The sequence below is a fragment of the Aspergillus fijiensis genome (assembly GCF_003184825.1).
Source record: "Aspergillus fijiensis CBS 313.89 unplaced genomic scaffold BO72scaffold_117, whole genome shotgun sequence".
Classification (NCBI taxonomy): Eukaryota; Fungi; Ascomycota; class Eurotiomycetes; order Eurotiales; family Aspergillaceae; genus Aspergillus; species Aspergillus fijiensis.
This window is the reverse complement of record NW_024469093.1, coordinates 14,265-33,990: the sequence shown is the minus strand read 5'-3', so window position 1 is coordinate 33,990 and position 19,726 is coordinate 14,265. Positions and strand designations below refer to the sequence as shown.

General features: G+C 53.2%; 7 protein-coding genes and 2 non-coding genes across 9 annotated transcripts; 5 read left to right on the top strand and 4 right to left on the bottom strand.

The window, feature by feature from the left end:
- Window positions 1–58: 58 nt before the first annotated feature.
- BO72DRAFT_442856 (Zn(II)2Cys6 transcription factor) lies at window positions 59–2,246 on the bottom strand (the record flags this gene model as incomplete). Its single annotated transcript, XM_040943533.1, has 3 exons — window positions 1,926–2,246; window positions 1,075–1,862; window positions 59–1,018 (listed from the first exon to the last, which is right to left on the bottom strand). The coding sequence occupies exons 1-3, from the start codon at window positions 2,134–2,136 to the stop codon at window positions 59–61; spliced, it is 1,959 nt and encodes a 652-aa protein (XP_040795066.1). The 5' UTR covers window positions 2,137–2,246.
- A 198-nt stretch (window positions 2,247–2,444) lies between these two features.
- Window positions 2,445–3,482, top strand: BO72DRAFT_504616 (phytanoyl-CoA dioxygenase family protein; the record flags this gene model as incomplete). The annotated part of the gene is made up of 2 exons (XM_040949159.1): window positions 2,445–2,618; window positions 2,709–3,482. 2 exons carry the CDS (start codon window positions 2,445–2,447, stop codon window positions 3,480–3,482), a joined length of 948 nt encoding a protein of 315 aa, XP_040795065.1.
- A 276-nt stretch (window positions 3,483–3,758) lies between these two features.
- On the bottom strand, window positions 3,759–3,831 carry BO72DRAFT_t312. Its single transcript has one exon. It is a non-coding gene; the product is annotated as a tRNA-Lys (tRNA).
- A 1,441-nt stretch (window positions 3,832–5,272) lies between these two features.
- Window positions 5,273–7,257, top strand: BO72DRAFT_442853 (type III PLP-dependent enzyme). Its single transcript, XM_040943532.1, has 4 exons — window positions 5,273–5,497; window positions 5,602–5,997; window positions 6,233–6,811; window positions 6,894–7,257. Exons 1-4 carry the CDS (start codon window positions 5,308–5,310, stop codon window positions 7,085–7,087), a joined length of 1,359 nt encoding a protein of 452 aa, XP_040795064.1. The 5' UTR covers window positions 5,273–5,307; the 3' UTR covers window positions 7,088–7,257.
- A 300-nt stretch (window positions 7,258–7,557) lies between these two features.
- BO72DRAFT_t314 lies at window positions 7,558–7,668 on the top strand. The gene has a single exon. It is a non-coding gene; the product is annotated as a tRNA-Leu (tRNA).
- Window positions 7,669–8,085: 417 nt separating this feature from the next.
- On the bottom strand, window positions 8,086–11,229 carry BO72DRAFT_502289 (uncharacterized protein; the record flags this gene model as incomplete). Its single annotated transcript, XM_040949051.1, has 4 exons — window positions 8,086–8,544; window positions 8,614–8,916; window positions 10,261–11,078; window positions 11,151–11,229. 4 exons carry the CDS (start codon window positions 11,227–11,229, stop codon window positions 8,086–8,088), a joined length of 1,659 nt encoding a protein of 552 aa, XP_040795063.1.
- Window positions 11,230–14,176: 2,947 nt separating this feature from the next.
- BO72DRAFT_442851 (uncharacterized protein) lies at window positions 14,177–15,550 on the bottom strand (the record flags this gene model as incomplete). The annotated part of the gene is made up of 5 exons (XM_040943531.1): window positions 15,345–15,550; window positions 15,212–15,277; window positions 15,047–15,151; window positions 14,619–14,997; window positions 14,177–14,562 (listed from the first exon to the last, which is right to left on the bottom strand). Exons 1-5 carry the CDS (start codon window positions 15,459–15,461, stop codon window positions 14,177–14,179), a joined length of 1,053 nt encoding a protein of 350 aa, XP_040795062.1. The 5' UTR covers window positions 15,462–15,550.
- Window positions 15,551–15,930: 380 nt separating this feature from the next.
- BO72DRAFT_442847 (FAD-binding oxidoreductase) lies at window positions 15,931–17,883 on the top strand (the record flags this gene model as incomplete). The annotated part of the gene is made up of 6 exons (XM_040943530.1): window positions 15,931–16,148; window positions 16,214–16,610; window positions 16,674–16,764; window positions 16,818–17,148; window positions 17,200–17,396; window positions 17,458–17,883. The coding sequence occupies 6 exons, from the start codon at window positions 15,931–15,933 to the stop codon at window positions 17,760–17,762; spliced, it is 1,539 nt and encodes a 512-aa protein (XP_040795061.1). The 3' UTR covers window positions 17,763–17,883.
- A 241-nt stretch (window positions 17,884–18,124) lies between these two features.
- Window positions 18,125–19,147, top strand: BO72DRAFT_442844 (uncharacterized protein). Its single transcript, XM_040943529.1, has 2 exons — window positions 18,125–18,752; window positions 18,861–19,147. Exons 1-2 carry the CDS (start codon window positions 18,208–18,210, stop codon window positions 18,901–18,903), a joined length of 588 nt encoding a protein of 195 aa, XP_040795060.1. The 5' UTR covers window positions 18,125–18,207; the 3' UTR covers window positions 18,904–19,147.
- The last annotated feature ends 579 nt before the right edge of the window (window positions 19,148–19,726 follow it).

Below are 19,726 nucleotides of genomic sequence, written 5' to 3'. Positions count from 1 at the left end.
GAAAAAAACAGACGGCTTATCGGGATGCTTTCGTCATACAAGAAGCTCCCTCTCTCTCTCAGCTTAGCACCAACACCCTTAGATCACTGGAATTGAATAGCACCTGGGACCAAGCCGCATCCTGCTTACCAGCACGCCTCCGCGCTTCCCAGACCTGCCGCGTGGCCTCCAGCGCTACAGTATACATCCGGATCCCCGTCGTCTGGGCGGCGATTTGCAGCCACCGGGCAAACTCCCCCTGGAGTTGAAGATCCAGTGCTTCACAGCCAGCGATGAATGCGGGCCAGCAAGTATCTGCTGATTGGTCATTGAGCCTGTGCCTGCAGTCGTCGTATGCAGTCAGATGCCGCATCACGTCGTGGACATATGGCTGGAGGATGACCGCGTTGACGTTCCGGATGGCCCGGTGGAAGTGGATGATCAGGGCTTTGTGGACCGCCTGGACGAGGTGGTACGGAAAGCGCTCCCTCGGGGGCCTGGGTGAAGCACTGTTGATGTCTTCCGTGCCGTACTCCCAACTGCATATTTGAGTCTCCAGGTTTTTGATACTCGCTAAAAGCGTACTGTGTTGTAACGGCTTGCAAAAGTCGCGCATAGTTGATCTTCCCAAACTGGACGCTAATCGCGTTGTCGCGGCGATGAGCTCAAACAGCGACTGCGGTAGAGAGTAGATATCCTCAAAAGGGGACCGGAAATTCGGATCAAAATCCTCCAAGTCCCGGACCCAATTGTCTGCAACAGGTACGTAGACAGGGCCAACCATGTAGTCCATCGTGGAAATCTGCATTGAGTGCGCAAGGGGGTCGAAGGGCTTCTCAACCCCATCGCCCGTCGCGACGGCATCGAAGTCCAGGTTCTTAAAGCACGAACGCTCCGTCAACACACGTGTGTAGAGATAGATACTGTGTAGCATGCGCACTTTCACCGATCGGGCGACTTTGCGTGTTCCGTACCGGTGGATGATCTCCTCGCTGTCTCGCAGGTAGTGTGCTGCGTTGTTCATGTCCCCGCTGACTATCTGGACAAAGGTTAGAATTACAGTCTCAAACCATTCACCCGCTTTTCAGGACATACACAAATAGTCACCATACTCAGCAATGCCATGAGAATATCCTTGTACTTGTCTTTCTTTGTCCCGCCGGCCGACAGGTCCCGTAGGGACTTTTTTAAGCGTATAGTAGCTCTCGCACGATACATGTTTCCGAGGAGGCGGGAACTTGCACAACAACCCCATTCATCTTCTAACAGGGTGTCTTCGTGTAGACTGAATGCACTAACTGCAAGGACCGAGAAGAGAAGGGACACTCGCGCGTTGCTGCTGTCTCCCTTGAGAAGGATCTCACCGATAGCGCCGAGCACGCTGGGGATGTAGACTTTCTCCCAGGGGGACTTGGATTTGACACGCGCCGGGGCCAGGTAATTGATAATGGTGCGGCGGTAGTGATCCAAGAGGAGCTTAGCAGTAGGGGCTGTGAAGTCGACCAGGTCTTGTGGTGTGCTTCGCGCAAGTGGTCTGTTCAAGGGGAATACGAAGTTGGGTGGGTTCGAAGCTGAATATGTATGATTGAGTGTATGCATCTGTCCTGTTATTTCGGAGAAAAAGACTGGATCATCTGGTAGTCCATATATTGCATCGGACGTTGCCGGGTCCAGGTCTGCAAATGCGGTGGTGTCTGAGTCTGCGTCAGGTTGAGCCGAGGAGATGTCGTCCATGAACCGAAATGCATGAAAAGGTCCAATGGACGTGGTCTCCTCGGTTTGTAGGCCAATAGCCTTTTGATCTAGCTCATTGAGGGCCGCAGCTATCGAGACGCCTCCCAAGATGGACACCAGTTCGGTAGCATTGCTACCGAGTTGGTATTCTACGCAACTCAGACTCTGTCACACCGTAACAATTCGGTTGAGTATGCAACAGGCCAGCTTACCTGTGACTAGAAGCTGCCGCCTTGCATGCAACTCCTCCACTTCACCCTTGCCATGAGCATTGCGCGGCCGCAGCCAGAGTATCCGCGGTGGAGACGCCGGTATCTGGCAATAAACACCCCGCAACTGGCACGAGGAACACCGGGGTGTATTTCGGTCGCATCGCACCTTTCGAGCGCGACAGTTGTGACAGGAGCCCTGTATCGTAGCCATTTGGAGGATGAAGTTGAGAAGAGGAAGGGCAAGCACCCAAAAGCGCTGATAATCCTCCCCGTGACGATTGGTCGGAGGCGGGGTGATGGCCGTGATAACCTCTTATCGCGGCCACAGATTCCAACTTCAGATGCGGGGAAGATAGTCAGCCACGGCTCCACATGCCATAAACATTCAACCGCAACTTAACGTATCCAAGATGGGAAGCCAAGTGCGGAGGGGGAATGAGTTTATATGCCCTGAGAAGGCCCTGAGAAGGCCTTGCTCTCTGGCACAACAACAACAACAACTCTCATCGCCAAGCCATCATGGCTGTCAAGATCCCTCAAGTGCAACGAATCGACCGCTCAGACGTGAATGCTATCATACAAGCAATCATCCAAGATGGCTGTTGTGTGATCAAGAACTTCACCGATGCAGCGACCGTTCAAAGAGCGAACGCGGAAGTGCAGCCATATCTGGAGGCCGATAAACCATGGAAGGTACATACCTCACACCTCCTTGATCAACACCTCTCCCCTTCTCCGGTACTTCATCGTTAGTCCCAGAAACAATCTAATAAGAACCTCCAGGGCGACCTCTTCCCCCCTGAAACCCGACGATGCACCAACCTAGCCGGCCGCAGCCCGACCGTGCGCGAAACCTTCCTGATCGACCCCCTCGTCCGCGCCCTAACCGCCACCTTCATCGACAAGACCACCTCCAACTTCTACGGCGAGACGAAACACACCTACACCAGCGAAGCCATCTGCTCCATCGCGATGACCTTCGACATCGGGCCCGGCGCCCAGGCCCAGCGCCTTCACCGCGACGACAAGAACTACCACGTCGACCACGCGGATCAATCCGCGGACGGGTACCGGGTGGGCTCCGACGTGATGATGGCGTTCATGGTGCCGGGGGTCCGGACCACGGTGGAAAACGGCGCCACCCTCGCCATCCCCGGCAGTCATCGGTGGGGGTCCGATCGGGCGCCCCGGCTCGACGAGGCGGTCGCCGCCGAGCTGGATGTGACCGACTGCTGGGTCATGCTGGGGGGGCTGTATCATGCGGGCGGCGCGAATGTCACCACCGCGGAGCGCCGCATCGTGCATGGGATGTTCTTCTCGCGCGGGTTCCTGCGCCAGGAGGAGAACGTCTACCTGGCGAATGCCCCGGAGAAGGTGCTGTCGTGGTCGCCGGCAGCGCAGCGGGTCATGGGGTATGGGCTATCAAGTCCGAATATTGGGTTCGTGGGGTTCCAGACACCGGTGCAGTATCTGCGCGGGGAGGCGGTGGAGGCATTCGGGGATTTTGATCCGTCGCAGGAGCAAAGGGTGGGGAAGGAGAATGTGATTAGCGTTTAATTGGACTGCAGCATGGTTGGATTGGAAATTCGATGTTCTATGATTGTTTTGAGGGTTTGGGTTGTGATGCAAGGGATGCAGTCGAACGTACTGTAAATGAAGTAATAATGCGACCAACAGAGGGTAGAGTTGGGATTCAGCTACCATGGGTCAGGCGGAAGACTGTTCTATACGGTAAATCTGAACAGGATAAACTGTTAAGCGTCTAAGACAGCTCTAAGAAGATTCATGTGATAATATAATGAGTAGAGAAACAAAAACAAAAAGAAAAAGTAAAGCCCAACGCGGGGGTTGAACCCGCAACCTTGAGATTAAGAGTCTCACGCTCTGCCGATTGAGCTAGCCGGGCTTGCTTGTTGAAGCACGTACCATACTAATGCTATACAATCTAGGTTAAACCCTACAAAGGCATCATTCTTGCTTGTTGCCTGCCTCAATGCCCTGTAAGTAGCAGGTAGGAAATAATTGCTTGCCACCAAGTCGGGGCCATGATTTTAAAGCAGGCGGCTTGTGATCTTGTGAAAACTCTCGGGCTTTTATCTGATTGCGTGACTAACTGTGCACGCGGTAGGCACTGCTTGGTGAAAATATTGCCTCTACCTAGTCAAATACATATTTCAACCTGCGGCGGAATTAGCCTGGGGTCACTCATTCATCACCACCATCCCACGGGCAGCAATAAAAAAGACCACGCCTACGAATACTGTCCCAAAACCCCACCACGCAACTTAAAAGAACCAGAGTTGCCAAAGTGCCAATGCAAAATTCCAAGGACAGCGGCCCGAGTAATGGGCACCATCACTTGACAACCCGAGATGCAGCTTCTACCCGACGTCAGCCCCGATGCTGCTCAACGCTACGTTAATCTATGACCAGCAGCCCATAATGCGCGTCGATGGCGACAACGTGACCAGTCCACTCGTGGCAGATACTTCATTCACAGATATCTCCGCTTACGGTAGGAAATTGTGGCGTTGCAGAACAGATCATGCATGCAGGATGAGCCATACTGATACATAAAAAGTGCCCATATCGCGAACAACGCGAAAGACTAACCTGCCCACATCTTGACACTGCCAGATTATGTGCCAGATCTGTGTCTCCTCCTTGATTATAGTACTTCCTCGCATCGTGCGTTAAGTGTGTCAAGGACGTGGCCGCCCAGAGCTGGTGTCGCAACTTCCGCAAATGCCGCCAGCATGCAGAACCCTGTCGTAGCGAACTGACGTCGGCTGAGAAATCGTAGATCTTGTAATATCTGAGCAAGCTATCTGGCTCCAGTACTGGTTTACCACTGCAGGTCCAGATACGTGACTACAGTGTTTTGTCTTGGAGGCGCATCCTTCCTGGCCGGATATCAGGAGCTGGGCATCTCAAACACTGACAACAAAAGTCCTGTGCCAGCATAACATCAGAAAGTTGAAACACATCCCCAGGAACATTGAAACAAAAGAGATAGGTAGTGCTCGAGATGGCTAAATGCCAAGCAAACATCGTGTCCGAGAGCTGAACTCAAGACAACCCTACGTCCAACAGTATCAATGAGACATCTCCCATAACACCGTGACCACTCAGACTAGTCCACACATGAACCATATGCAAGCTGTTACCTTGGGCGACGATGGAACAAGCGTGGTGCCTGGTCAGGCTCTACGCGTAGGCAACCACCGAACATGAAGTCGAGTGAGCCCGGGCAAAAAGGCGAACAGTCACTGTTGGCAATTCACCTGCCCAAGCCGTTATAAAATAGAGCTTCAGATCCCTCTCTGTGACTTCCCTATCAACCATCACACATACACATCACACACCCTTAACTTCATCCACAATGGTCCTCCTCGAGCTCCCCTCCGCGGGGAAACTCATCGACCACCTCATCGCCAACCGTATCACAGAAACCAACAAAGACCCCTACAGCACACAGAGTGATCGCCCTTTCTTCATCGCCGATACAGGGCCAGCCTTGAAGCTTTACAATCGTTGGCGACGCGCTCTACCCAATATAGCGCCTTTCTACGGTCAGTGTCGTCCCCTGCTTCATAAAATTACCCCCATCACGCACCCACATAGTCCTCCCACCGCAGCAACAGAATAGGCTGACCAGGGGTTATTGACCCGCTAGCCGTGAAATGCAACCCGGACGTGCGATTCCTGCGGTTTCTCGCCGACTTGGGCCTGGGATTTGACTGCGCCTCTCAGACGGAGATCGAGCTGGTCCTGTCCCTGGGTGTGGACCCCTCCCGCATCATCTTCGCACATCCATGCAAGTCCATCTCCGCCATTCGCGTGGCCGCTGCCCGGGGCATCTCCCTCACCACATTCGACAATATCGACGAGCTCGATAAGATGAAGACTCACGCTCCAAATATGCACCTGCTTCTCCGGATCTATGCACAGGACGACACCGCTGCCGCACAGCTGGGCAACAAGTTCGGCGCGCCGCTGGCATCGGCCGAGCCGCTGCTGCGACGGGCAAAGGAGTTGGGTCTTTGTGTGAGGGGGGTGAGCTTTCATGTTGGTATGTTATATCTTCTTTCTTTCTTAGATCTTTTCTATATGCCTATACCGGGCGATTTTCAAAACTCCCCCACATGCGTGCACCGGCAAACAATTAAGCGCATATAAGTGCGCAGTACACAAAACACACAGACGCGCAGACATATACAAGCGCGCAGATACGCGCCCTATCCATTCACCTACCCTGTGTTATATCCAGCGTCAACTTGACTAACAAGCCCCCTTTACACCCACAGGCTCCGGCGCCCGTAACCCGGCAGCATTCACAACAGCCGTCCACCAAGCCCGACACGTGTTCGATCTCGCAACCCACCTCGGCCTGCCACCCATGGACATCCTCGATGTAGGCGGCGGCTTCCAAGACACCAACTTCGAAGAGATGGCCGGCCCCCTCGCGCGTGCGATCGACGGAGCCTTCCCCGACTCGTCCGCCGTGCGCGTTATCGCCGAGCCGGGTCGCTACTTCGCCCGCACCCTCTACACAATGGCCTGCAAGGTGATCTCGCGGCGGCGGCAGCTGCAGCCGTTGCTCGACGAGTCGCAGCCGTACCTGTCCCTCACCCCCGACATGCTGTATCTGAATGACGGGGTGTACGGCAGCTTTATGTTGGTCTTGTTGGAGAATGAAGTCTTCGTACCTGACCCGACTCCCCTGAGAGGCGAGGAGAACGAGAAACTGGAGCAGCGCGCGACGGGACCGCATCCGTATTCGATCTGGGGGCCCACGTGCGATGGAATCGACTGTGTGGCGAAGGAGGTGGTGATGGAGGGGGAGGTCAAGGTCGGGGATTGGTTGGTTTTTCGGGAGATGGGTGGTGAGCTCCCTCTTTCTTTCTCTATTTTTCCCTGGTTGATGCTTTCTGGGCCCTGCTGACGCAGTTTGTTTGCGGGGTGTAGCGTACAGTGTGGTGAGCGCGACACAGTTCAACGGCTTCTCTAATGACTACGAGGTAATATACGCGAGCGACTATCTCGCTTCTGTGGGAGGACTGGGAATGACGGCTGCTGCTGATGCCCCAGGAAAGGTTTGGAAGTACCTGGAGTGGTTCTTGCCTGGGACTATTCGGGGATTGTGGAAGCAGAAGGCCTGAGGAGGTGGTGCTGGGTCATGGTGGATTGTTCACACCGAGGATTGATCATAGAGGGATCGTGTCCGTTGGTTCGGGTTGATTTTGCACATAGAGAAGCAGCCTCGTAGATGGGAGAGCAAAAGTGGCGGGCCTGATATTATTGTATCTTGAGGAAGCCTATGTAATGTGACTGGAATTCTGTCTTATGCATCTTACATGCGTTCTGCATGTTATAATTGTAGACAGGATACTCACTCTAAGGTAGATATAATGGCACTCAGCATGTAAAGCAGCTCCAAATATACAGTATCAGCATGTCAAAGTTTCTATCACCACCAAATGTAGAGAGAAAATCTTTTTTGGCATGAGGAAAGTGGCTGCTGATTCAGTGATAGGCTGTGAATGTGAATTTACCCAGGTTTTATGCGCTTTGCGGATCACTGACTTTTTGCCGGTCATAAAGCACACAATGATAGCATTCTACAACAAAGGGCAAGATGGCCGAGTTGGTCTAAGGCGTCAGGTTAAGGTTACCTTAGCACATAGCTTCACAGCTTCCTGATCATCGTTTGATGGCGTGGGTTCGAATCCCACTCTTGTCATATCTTTTTCTTGTTTTGTCGGCTATCTCGGGTACTACCCTACTATTTATTAGATCTTTTTTGTTTCTATGCAGAGCGTCCCCACCAAATCTCTCTTTCATGGCTGTTACCTCGGTGCTCCCAATGGACCTATTCTTGTTGAACTCCAGTAACTGGCGGGAGAGCTGAGCGAACTCCATGCCTCTGAAGGTTCTTTTTACAGCAGTCTATTCAAATTTCCAGAGGACGTTGATGAGTGATCATTTCAGACCACATCAGGCTATATGAGGACAAAAAAACCGGCATGGTGTGGTGTGAAGTGCGCAGCCTGAACATCAAGGCCGCAGGCCACAGACAGGATTATTGTTTTATCAAGGAATTTTCTAAACCCACTTGCAAGGGATCCTTCATTCTTCATCACCCATGGGGAACCTTTTGCTAAGCTTGGGCGTCACCCTCGCGCTCCTGTACAGCGTGTTGATGTCTCAAGCCCGAGAAACCAGCTATCTTATCATATATACCACGAAACATGCTCCGGTGGCTAGATTGAGCCGTTTCTTTCTCATCTGTGTCCGCCTCGTCGACTGGATCCTGACTGGCATTGGTTGGCTTGCTCGTGTCTTGCACCCCAAGCAGGTGGGCCAACTCGCCCGCCTTTCTAGCCAGGAAAACCTTCACCGGCGAGCCAATGCCTTGACTCTGTGGGTATACTTGTGTTGGAACTCGGATGACAAGCCATAAGAAAGCCACCGTGACCACCAAGGCGACGATTGCAGTGATTATCATGCCGAGAATGGCTGTATGGTCCAGCGGCCCGCTCATACTGAAGATACTGACTGCAAGCCCCACCGGGAGAAAGAAGACGGTGGCGTAGGTGAAGCGAGTAACATCCCTCGCCTGGTTGAGGGATATTTAATTGTTCACCAGGGCAATCAGGAAGTCAACATGGGATAGCAAGACGTCAACCTCGCGGTCATGCTTGGCCAACTCATTAGTCTGTTTTCGAATAAGCATGCCATGCCGCTGCTCATCGCGACGGGTCCAGCGGGGCCTTTCTCGCCCCTGGGAGCTCTCCCGCTGTCTCCAGTCGTCTATCAACGTCCGGACCCCGGTGATACTGTCTTTCACCCTGCGTAGAACCTGGAATGTTTCATCCAATAGCTCTTGCTTTCTGTTCTTGAAGCTCATGGTCGAGTATAGATCTTCACTCATTTCCGATGCACTGGGTCGAGAGTCTTGCTCAACCCTGCGCAGAATCTCCTTGGTGCTCTGGTGGAAATCGACCAACAGTTGGTTTAGTAAAGACAGCTCAAGCACCTTTCTTTGAGTAAAGCTGTGATTTTTTTGGCCCCAATCTTCCTTGCTTAGGCCGGTACTGGCCGTTGAGGTCGCCAGGACATGACACGTCTAGTATCGGTCACACCAGTCACCCACCATGATCAAACTAAAGACATCATCTACCAGAAAACACCCGTTTCCGAGGGGTGGACACAGCTTCGAGGCTAACTGCCGGCTGTATCTCTGGGCTGGGGTAGCACCGCCCCCTTTGGACTGTCTGTGTGCGTGCAATCTGTCCCAACCCTTCGTGCCCCTGGAAATTGCTCTGAAGAAGCGACAATGAAATTCAGTTACCCAGAAGTTGGTCTCTACCACAACATCATCATGAAAGAAGCTTGTTGTGATCTCGCGATGTCTCTGGATAAAAGACGCGAAGCTAGGTCTGTCACGCTCAGGGGTTGCGAGGTAACAGATGGCAGACATCGCGCACGTGGGAAATGTGATGTACACCATTCGCTTCTTACTTTCATCGTATCGTCTTTTTTTCAGTAGATGGTGTGTAAAGTGGTCGACCCCCTTTTTCCATATCGGAATCCGTGAGTATTTTGCGTTGACCAGCTTTGCCTTACGGCCTTTGCGAACATCAAAGACGAACCCCAAAAGATTCTCTCTGTCTCTGTTTGCTTGTAATGCCCATAGAAGCTCTGGTGACCACAGTAAGCCCTGTCTGTCCGCCAGTGCCATCAATGTTACTAACCGCCATGGAAGTTCTGGTTCGGTTGATTCCATTTTCTCTATGTCTGCGCATATCGCTGACTCGTCGCCTCCCTCAAGGCCAAGGGCCTTCCAAGCTCCCCTTATAATAAATTCCCTGTCTTTCCTGCTATCGGGAGGCGTGAAGTCAAGGAAATCAGGATCCCTAAAAAGCCATTCGTCTGCGACATCCACTATCTTATTCACATCGAGAGATGTCCCGTATGGGTTCCGTCTTCGGAGGGTAATCGGGACCGACACCAGCTGTGTGCCTGCTCGAAGATGAGAGCTTTGGTCGCCTGAGGGTCCTGAATCACGATAGACGTGCTGCTGTGTGGTAAAGGTCGAAGAGTCAAGAGTCTCATGGTCTTTCACTCTCTCCGCAGGCAAGACCCTATTCTCATTGAGATCTAAAGATTTCAAGAGGATGTATGCGATCTCGAATCCGGGATGGAAGTAAAAGTCACAATCATTCTCGGCTTCGAAGTAATTATATTTCCTTCTCTTTAACACGTTGTGATAACCAGGAAATAGCCCAGTTGGGTAAGACGAAGCCAGCAGAAATCTTTTCGCTCGATTCACCATTTGGCCAGATGAGTTTCCCCATGTCAGCCGATACCCCTGAAGAGACCACAGTAGAGCCAGTCCATACCGAAGGGGATTGGCCCACTCCACCTCGTCGCACAGGCTGTCTTCGTGTCTCGTCTGAATTTCCAGCGTCTCATGAAGCAGGTCTTCTTGGTCCTCGAAGAAACCCCACAAGGCACCGTAGTACAGTACGGTATCCCGCGAATGGAGCAGAAACCGCGTTTCGTTGGCACTGCGAGTAACACTCAGCATGCGTTTGTTGAAGACCTCGTTTCGAACGGTGAACCGCTTGATGCCCTCCTTCTGTAGATCTTCTGAGTTGAAATAGATGTTCTGCTCGCGCTCATTTGCGGGGGTGGCTTGACGTCTCCCGCGCTTCTCGGCCATCAGGGTGAACATTCGCTCTCGCAGCTTCAAAAAATCACCGAGGACTGCACTTTTTGTATCTATGGCTGCCGGGTCATCGTGTTGAGATTCTAGCCTAATCAATACTTCCTTGATGCCTTTCAGCGCCTTCCATATCCACACATGATCCCCCAGCCGATAGTATGGAACATCAGAACCCTGTAAGTGCTGCCAGATGGGCGTCCGTCTGTTCTTTGTCTGATACAACTGGAGGAACCACTTCTTGCACAGGCTTCCCAGTGTCTCACAGACAAACTGTATATCCGTTGAGGCTTGAAACACCATCAGGTATTCTGTTGCCTTTATAATATGATAAGGCATGATTGCCAGAGCATCATCCGGGACTCTGTCACTGCTATAATCTTCGTCGATGATCTCGCCGTCGATCCACACTTTAGCAGAAGATGCTGCTTCAGGCTTCAGATTGAAGACCTACTCAAGGTGACCCTTGCATGTCCATTTGATTCTTTCGCACAAACCGGCGGTCCCCGGACGCTTTTGAAGACGTCGGTACATCTCCAACATGAACATGAATGCAAAGCTTATATAGTCAGACATCGTGTTCGACGAAGCTCTGCTTGTCCTGCAGGTTTTGAGGGAACTTACTAACTTCCTGATATGCTAACTCTATAATCTCCGAAACTGCCACATATGAGCGCTACACCTCGATTTCGGGAAGCTGGGGCGGAGGGGTCAAGCTCCCGCTTAGTCCAGGTATATTTCGTGGCGTCGGTAGTTCTTGTATGGCTGATCTTCAATGGTGTCCCATCAAGAGGGATGCTGCACACCGATAAAATGTGCTCCAGATGGCGACGGCAATGCCAATTGACTCTATCCTTATAAGAGTCAAATACGCCTAGTTGACCATCCGAGCTAGGTGACGGCGCCTTAGGCAATGTTGAGATTGCCAGTGAGCTCCATTCGCCAGATGAGGCTACTATTATGGAGGCAGAGAGACCTTGATCGAAGATCGCGCGAGTCAAGGAGATAGTGTTCAGTTGGGGTTTCATCCACCCCCAACTCGAGTCCGGTCTTAGAGCGAGGCGACGGAGCTACGCAACTACCTACTGAACTGCATCTCTAGTGCTTATCTGCGAACTACTCCGTGGTTGAGTTCTGTGTTGCGGCCCGACACGCGGCAAAAGAGGCGATATAAGCAAACAACCTTGGAAGCATTGCTTTTTCCTCCGGTCATCCACTCGTGATCCATGATCGGTCCCTCTTTACCTGTATTGGGGCTATTGCAGGTGATCGATAGCCCAAAAGAATCTTTTCATTTGACGATCTGGACAAGTCATTGCTGTGAGTGGGTCGGTCTCTTTCAAAAGTACCTACCATCCCATACCTAGTGAGGGTTAGTGCGTGTGAGGATTTGAGCGGTCGCATGAATCTAACTTACCGAATAGGAGATCCAGTACTCTGCACGGAGTACTCGATAGAAAGATTGCCTCCCGAAGGAAATAATAAAGCGAGCACCTGACGTGTGAAATCCAAACTTATTCTTCAAATAGCCCCGTATGTTCCATTATGCTGGATTGAGATATCGGTTGAGTACTGAATGCTTTGGTTGTTTGTGGTTCCCCGCAAGGATCGCGGCTCAGCTACCTAAGCGACCTATATTTGGGGCGATCGTATCACGGCGTCTATTTGTTAGCTTGATCCATCCCAATATGCCATTGGCCGCCATCTGTGACGTGTTCCTAGTAGTGCTTGCAGCTGAGAAGCTAAGCATAGGTACCTACCAGGTAGTCTGCGCTTTGACCTCTTGAACAAGGCATCTGGAACTCATAGTCATCGATTACCCCGCTTGAGCTCCTAGCGACACAATCTGGATGCCATTTTTGCTACAGCCTTTAACTATGGCGTCTTTTTGCCCCACCTCCTTGCTAATTATCACTTCAGATAATTCAAGCACAACATATCGGGGTCCATTCTTGGTCTCATGCCCTGCTATGTTTCCGTGCTGTAGCATGGATGTCCACCCCTGTGTCCCTTCTTCATGGGAAACGAGTTATGGTTCCTCAACACACCGCTTATGATTCCGAGGTTGGTGAGAACCTTTGATCTTCCAAGTCATAGAAGAAGAATCCTTTGAGATTCTAAATTCACTGCGATTCAAGTCTCCTAGAGGAGGTCCAATTAAGCCCTGCCATAACTTGATCGGTTGTTCCAGACCCTTGCTCGCCTTCCCAGCAACGTTCGCTATTGGACCATGTAGACCGCCTTGCAGCCGCTGAATCTGATCTTCCCTGAATGTATATCGAGGATAATCCAACTTCAATTCCGGCCTGAGGTTCATTTTCCTTATCGCACTTCGCCTGATTAGACCAATCCTTCTATCGGCAGGCTATATCCTCTCTACCGACCCCGTCAGCTGTACGATTCTCACGTCTTCCGACTCCTCAAGCAGAGCAAAGACCACTCAGTCCACGGCAGAAACTCGAGTCCCAAGGCCCCCACAATCCCCAGTATGATATGCTTGCTCCAGCCGTCCAGATACCACACGGCGCTAATGCACTTCAGCAGGACCGTGCAATGCGCGAGGATCTCACCAGCGTAACGGGGATCCTTTGCTCGTTTGTTATCACAAAGTCCTCGGGGAACTGCAGCAATCACTCGGTGCTGGGATGCATGAATGCTGGCCCCTCTCTTGATGCAGGCCTCCGGAGTAGACTTTCATAGAGTCTACACGCGATCGTTTCAATAGCCAAAGTATGAATTGCCTGCTGGGTACAATCCGCGACCCGGAGGCTCACCAGTTGCCGAAGATCCCAAGAGTGGAACCTGTGCTCGTGCAGCTCACCTTCGTGACTCACACAGTCTAGAATCGAGAAAGGAGGGAAACTCTGCTGCGAGGACCCTCAGAAAATGACCAGGCAGAACAAAAGAGGGGCAGGCTCCAGTTGCCGACCGGCCCGAGGCCGGAGGGGGGCTGCCGTAGGGCGCGGGTTCGGCCCGTAGTGTACCGTTTCGATGCCTACCTACAATAATAGTACTGACTACTCCCAGCTGGCGGCTTGAGCCGCGCCCTGGTTGCATGCTCGATTCTTTTTCCTTAGTGTTGGCAAACTCACTGGCTTAATCAGACTGGAAATCAGACTGAAAATTACCAGAACATGTCCTTGGTGCCAAGGACCGACCGTTCTCCGAGCTTCGGTTCCAGGGATGCCAATCATGGGTTGTGATGAGAAAGGTGAAGCCTCACTCAGACTCACCAAGGTATGTTACTAAGGTTTGGTTGACGAGTCTCCGTTGAACTGTCGTTGACGAAGCCTGCATAGCTAGGATATTTAACCATAGGTGCAGTTATCAAACACCCTTGCTCGTGAGGTCATTCAAGGGGGAAGACAGCATACGAAAGGACAGATCAGTTCGTAGGGTATCATAAACTAGGTCCGAATCCTTGCGTAAGGACCGAATACACCAAATGGACTTTTCACAACCAATGACTCCTCATTTCCAACCGCGAACGTACTCAACTGTGTGCATCTGTGCTCCGCACAATCTACGACGCAGCAATCGGCTCCTGACTCCCATTCGACTCCACCACCCTCAGAATCTCCGTCTTCTTCGTGATCCCGCGGTGGCCCCAGCTCCGCGGAACCAGGTCGAAGGCCGTAGACTGCCTCGAGTCACCGTGCCGGCTGTCCTGGCTTTTCGAAATCAGGGATCGGAGCCCCCACAGCTTGCGCAGAGAGGATAAGGACCCGGACATGAGGCCAAGGTTGAACTCGATTTCCATCCAGATCAGGGACATGGATGCCGAGTCTGAAATGTTAGCTGTCTTCTCAGAGGAAGGGAGGGTGTGACACTTACAGGTAAAATTGGTGGTGTCGTTGGCGAACTTGAGAGTGGAGAAACGCACGAGTGCCGCGACACATGCGGTGAATCCTACACGTCCGTCAATTAGCCTCAGGGTATAAGATCCGCAAAGGGGCAAGGCGCACCAATGCACAACAGCCCAATCACCAAAAGCCGCTTCTTCATGGGCATCTGCAACTGCCAGATGGGCCTCATGGGCAGGATCAAGATGATCACGTCTAGCACAAACATTACGACGCCCTGCATCATGAGGATCGCGTAGGAGGTCTCCGGGGTATAGCAGGTGGCGTGGGTGAGGGTTTTATCGTACGCCGCCTGCACGGGCCGGCATTGGAAAACCAGCGCCAGGGTGCCGGAGAGGGTGAAGGCGGCGATGACGCCCAGCAGACAGCGACCGACGAGGTGGACGAATCGGGTGGGGAACAGGCGCATGATGAAGAGGAGAAGACTGGCTTTCACGGTGGCGGCGATGACGAGGTAGGCGCACTGCGAGGCATATTCGAGCTGGTTTGGTTTTTAGTAACGATCGCAATTTCATTCGAGGGCAACTGACGGTGAGAAAGACCACGAGCTGGTCGGCGGAGACATTTTGCAGCGGCTCTCCCAGCCCGTAGTACGTGATTGTGTATGCCAGCGCCGAAAATAAATCTACCCCGATCTTGTCGACAATGTCAGTCGGTTGATGAGGTTGCCACGGACGATGTTCTGCACCACTTACCAGCGCGATGAGCACGAGCCAGTCATCCAGACCAAATTGCTTGGTCACGAACTTGCGCAGGTACAACTGTCACCACTTTAGCCGGCTGGGTCCTGCGATGGGTCAACTGGGGAGAGGGAGAGGGAGAGCAAACCCGCAAGACACAGACCAAAGTGGTGGGAATCGCCAGAGCCAGCACAACAACCCGCACAGCAATGGTCATATGCGACGTGCCGCTGCCATCACTGCGTGGGTGCAGAAGGCTCTCCATGCTCACCAGCAATTGTGAATCCAGAGAATCAGTCACATCGACAAACGGCTGGAAAGAAACAGACGAAGAAGACCGAGCGGGAACCGTGGAGGAGCGGGCGGGCAGGGGGTTTGTGCAAGCCTGCAAAAGGCCCTGAAGGATCGCTTGCGGAATCGCAACAGTGGGTCATCCTGGGTCATACTGGGACCTACTGGGTCAATGGTGAGACCCTAACGCCCATTTCATTTAACTTCCCGTCCATATTGAGCCGGCATTGGGTTTTAGTTGCGGTCCGTCGACGGTCCGGCTGGGATAGCGTCGACGTCGTGCCGTGACAATCCCCACTTGCCAAGGGGGCTATGGGAAACGGCGCCTCGGCATGAAAGGCGAGACACTCTGGATTTGATTAAAACTCCTTCCGTCTCCCTGTTCCCACGTTATGCATGCAGAATTCAACACCCCTCTCGGAGTTTCTCCCGCCGCCGCCACCATGACTCCGACCGCAGCTACCATCCTCTCTGCTGCTCAGCTAGATGTCGAGCGCCACAGCCGGCTTGAGGCTGTTCTCTCGGCGTACACTGCCCTTCCTGACGCCGAGAACGACCAGCAAAGAGGGTCCTATGTGTCCCAAGTGTTTGATCTATGCTTCTCCGGCCACAGCGTGGCTCCAGGGGCCAGTGGGTACGAGTCCCAGCGTCGAATGCCTTGGTATGTGCACCGCACCAGACAATCAGCCACCAGACCCCCGATCGGGCACTCAACGATCAGCGCAGGTCCACCAATTGCTGGCTCCAGCCCCAAGTGATCGTCTCTCCGTCATCGGCGCCACAGGTTGCGACTGCTTTGGCTCTGTGCCGATTCTTCCACGTGAAGTTCTCCATCCGCGGTGGGGGCCGGCTGCAGATCCCCGGGTTCACCAGCAACGAGGGCGGCGTGGTCATTTCACTGAGTAACTTCAACCAGATCGAACTGTCGGATGACAAGAACGTTGCCAAGATCGGCGTGGGCCTGCGGTGGCTGGACGTCTACCGGGGTCTAGAAGCGCACGGTGTGGTTGTGGCCGGCGGCCGCGTCCCAGATGTGGGTGTGTCGGGTTTGCTGCTGGGAGGAGGGATATCATTCCAGAACAGTCAGTATGGCATGGGCGCGATGAACGTGTGCAACTACGAGGTATGGTCTGGATCTGATGTTTCTCGTTGTCTCATCCCCCAACCCTAACCCGACCGGTGGCAGGTCGTTCTCGCCGACTCCCGGATCGTCAATGCCAACGCGCAAGAAAACAGCGATCTCTTCTGGGCACTGAAAGGAGGTGGTCCCAACTATGGTTTGTGACTCGAGCCTTCAAGGTTCAAATCAACTCGTCTGACTGAATTCCAGGGATCGTCACTCGGATGGACATGGTAACCATCCCCAACCAGATCTGGGCGGAGGTTCAGATCTACCCGCCCACCGCCAGCGAGCCACTGCTGGACGCACTCATGCAATACCACCAAGCCATCGAGACTGACAACAAGGCGACTCTGATCTGGAACGCGACCGACCAGTTCATTCTCGTTGTCTACGTCTACTGCGCCCCGATCGAACGGCCTGCAGTCTTCGAGCCTTTTTACAATATCCCCTCCGTCGCCACCTTTGTCCCCGCCGGGGTGCGGTCTGTGTACGATCTCGTGCAGGCTGTCGCATCGGTCAATGAGGCCGAACCAAGCCTGTACGCTCTTTTCATTTTCATGTAGCAGCACATACTGATTCCCCGGGATAGTCACGAATTCCGCACCATGTCCAGCCGACCGTGCCTGGAAGTCTATCGCGCGATCGAGAAAGCCCACGCAGAGCATGTAGAAGCGCTGAAGGACGTCGAGGGGCTGACTCTGACCACCGTCTTCCAGCCAATGTCCTCGCTGGCGATGCAGATCTCCGCTAACAGTCCGCTGGGCTTGGAGCCGGTAGGCCAGCAATGTACGTCCTTCCCGCCGCCTATGTCCCCTTGTGGCTTCGGACGTGGCTAACATGGTGATAGGGTTCCTGGCGCGAGCCGACTGGAAGCATGCACAGGATGAAGACCGAGTCCGACAGGCAATCCGCTCGATCGTGGACGCAGCGGAAGCAGCGGCCAAAGAACACGGGGTGTATCTCCCGTACAAGTACTCCAACTATGCGGCGCGCGATCAGGATCCACTGGCTGGTTACGGCGCGGAAAATATGCGGCGGCTTGGTGAGGTCGCGCGCAAGTATGATCCCGACGCGGTGTTCCAGATGCTGCAGAATGGGGGGTGGCTGCTGAGCAGAGGAGGTTGGAATGGACAAACTAGAGCAGAAGAGTGAAGATGGTATTGTACTGTACAGTATTGAACTCCCCCTCGGCGGCCTGTCTCGGAGGACTCTTGCCCTAACTCAGAGCCCTATCGCGCATCAGCAGTCACCATCCTGTCCATCGTAGATATAGACCACACGACATGCAAACTGCAACTCGGCACCAAAAACTGTCATATTGTAATACACCCCTCTCATGCAAGAACGCGAGCCACAAAATGTGGCGGCCTGACTTCCTGCCGTTGAATGACTTCATGAACCAAATCAACCCCTTGATCCAACCATGACATCCCCCCCCCCCCTCCTCCGCTCCCGCCAAAAGCATAAATACCATACATAAACCAGCCAGCAACTCCACCAAACCCTCATTCCTCCCACATCTAACCCTATACCTACCTTCCATCTCAGTCAATCCCCCCGGCCCCAAATTCCACAGGCAATTAACGATACGGCCGAAATGCCCTCAACAACCACCCCACACCCCGCGCAACGCGCCGTCGAACCCCACCCGACCCCGCCCCTCGACCCAAGCACGCACCAACCCTCCTACGCCCCGGACCCGGCCGCCTCCCTGCCCCTGACCCCACCCCGCCAGGCCATCCAACGCCACATCCTGAATCTGTACAGCGGCAGCGCCGCCGCCGCCGACATGCAGGTCTACGCTGAGCAAGCCGTCTACGACGACCCGCTCAGCTACTGCGACACGCGCCACAAGATCGCGGGCCAGTGGTACGGGATCCCGCGGCTGTTCGCGCGGTCGGAGACGCTGGCCACCGAGGTGGTGGCCTCGTCCGACGACGAGCTGGTGTGGAAGCAGCGCCAGCGGTACACGGTGGCCGGGGTGCATGCGTCCAAGGTGGTGGACAGTCTGGTGAGTCTGCGGCTGGAGCCGTCCGCCGGCGGTGGTGGTGGTGGCGAGAAGGTGGTGTATCATAAGGATATGTGGAATGAGAAGGATTATGACCATGCGGGGTTTGGGGCGTGGGTGAAGAAGTTGAATGGGTTTGTTTTCTTTCCCCTTGCTTTCCGGATCGTGGCTGTGGGGATTTGGAGAGGGGGTGGTTAAGGGTCTGGGGATGGTTGGGTGTGCTTGGCTGATTTTCGGAGTAGGGATAAGTTGACGCATGTTACGAAGCCGCCGGAGGAGATTTAGGGGGTGGATTCGGTACTGGAGGGGGAGGTTGGAGGGAGGTGAGTAGGGCTTTTGGGAGGGGGTTTCTGATGTAGATACGTGTTTGGGGGTCTTTGTGTTAGGACGGTGCAGCTGCAGGGTACAGTACACAGTAGAGCTGTGGGGGGCTTTTCTGGTTGCGGAGGAGATCGTGAAGATGACTTTGTTTGTAGGATATTTTGGTCGATTTAGACCTAATGTACAGTACAGCGATCTATTGTTGCTGCTTCTAGTTACCATGGATATGGTTTATCTAAGAGGCAGTATCTGAATCTTCTGAGTATAAAGACATTGCAAGGACCTAATCCATTTAAGCTTCTGACTATCAGATTATAGTCTCCTGTACGCTATGTTTCAGCTATCTAAGCTCCTTCTCTTCTGATATGGTCACCTGTCTACTTCGATGCAAAACATAGCCGTTGGCGTACATCTCTAGGTGGGAATCTTTCAATTCGTGTGAAAGACAGTGCTACTCTAGGTTATTGTGTGGTTAATTGATTACATTTCTGCAATTCAAGGTGGCTTCAGAGAACCCTGTAATTCTGAGTGACTTGGTTATGTCCTTCCCATAGGTGAATTTGTCACAAATGCTGCCACATTTAGTCAATGGCGTGGCAGGTTCTCTTCACTAACTATGTCTTATATGCCCCAATTATCCGAAAGTTGATTTTCTGCTCAGTGGACTGTCTGAAACAATTCAAGACGGTGTTGGCCGATATGGTTCCCGTGTCGGATGAGAGATCCGCCGCCATAACGCCATAGTGGAGCCGGATTACCCCAGATCCCTTGCTCGTACATCGTTGGT

Excerpts from the sequence above, each read along its gene's own strand:
- BO72DRAFT_442853 (XM_040943532.1), top strand. The coding sequence starts at position 5,308 with ATGGTCCTCCTCGAGCTCCCCTCCGCGGGGAAACTCATCGACCACCTC. Across the intron at positions 5,998-6,232 it reads GGGGGTGAGCTTTCATGTTG|GCTCCGGCGCCCGTAACCCG; the intron begins GTATGTTATATC and ends TTACACCCACAG. Across the intron at positions 6,812-6,893 it reads GGTTTTTCGGGAGATGGGTG|CGTACAGTGTGGTGAGCGCG; the intron begins GTGAGCTCCCTC and ends TGCGGGGTGTAG.
- BO72DRAFT_442844 (XM_040943529.1), top strand. The coding sequence starts at position 18,208 with ATGCCCTCAACAACCACCCCACACCCCGCGCAACGCGCCGTCGAACCC. Across the intron at positions 18,753-18,860 it reads TGGGTGAAGAAGTTGAATGG|GGATAAGTTGACGCATGTTA; the intron begins GTTTGTTTTCTT and ends TTTTCGGAGTAG.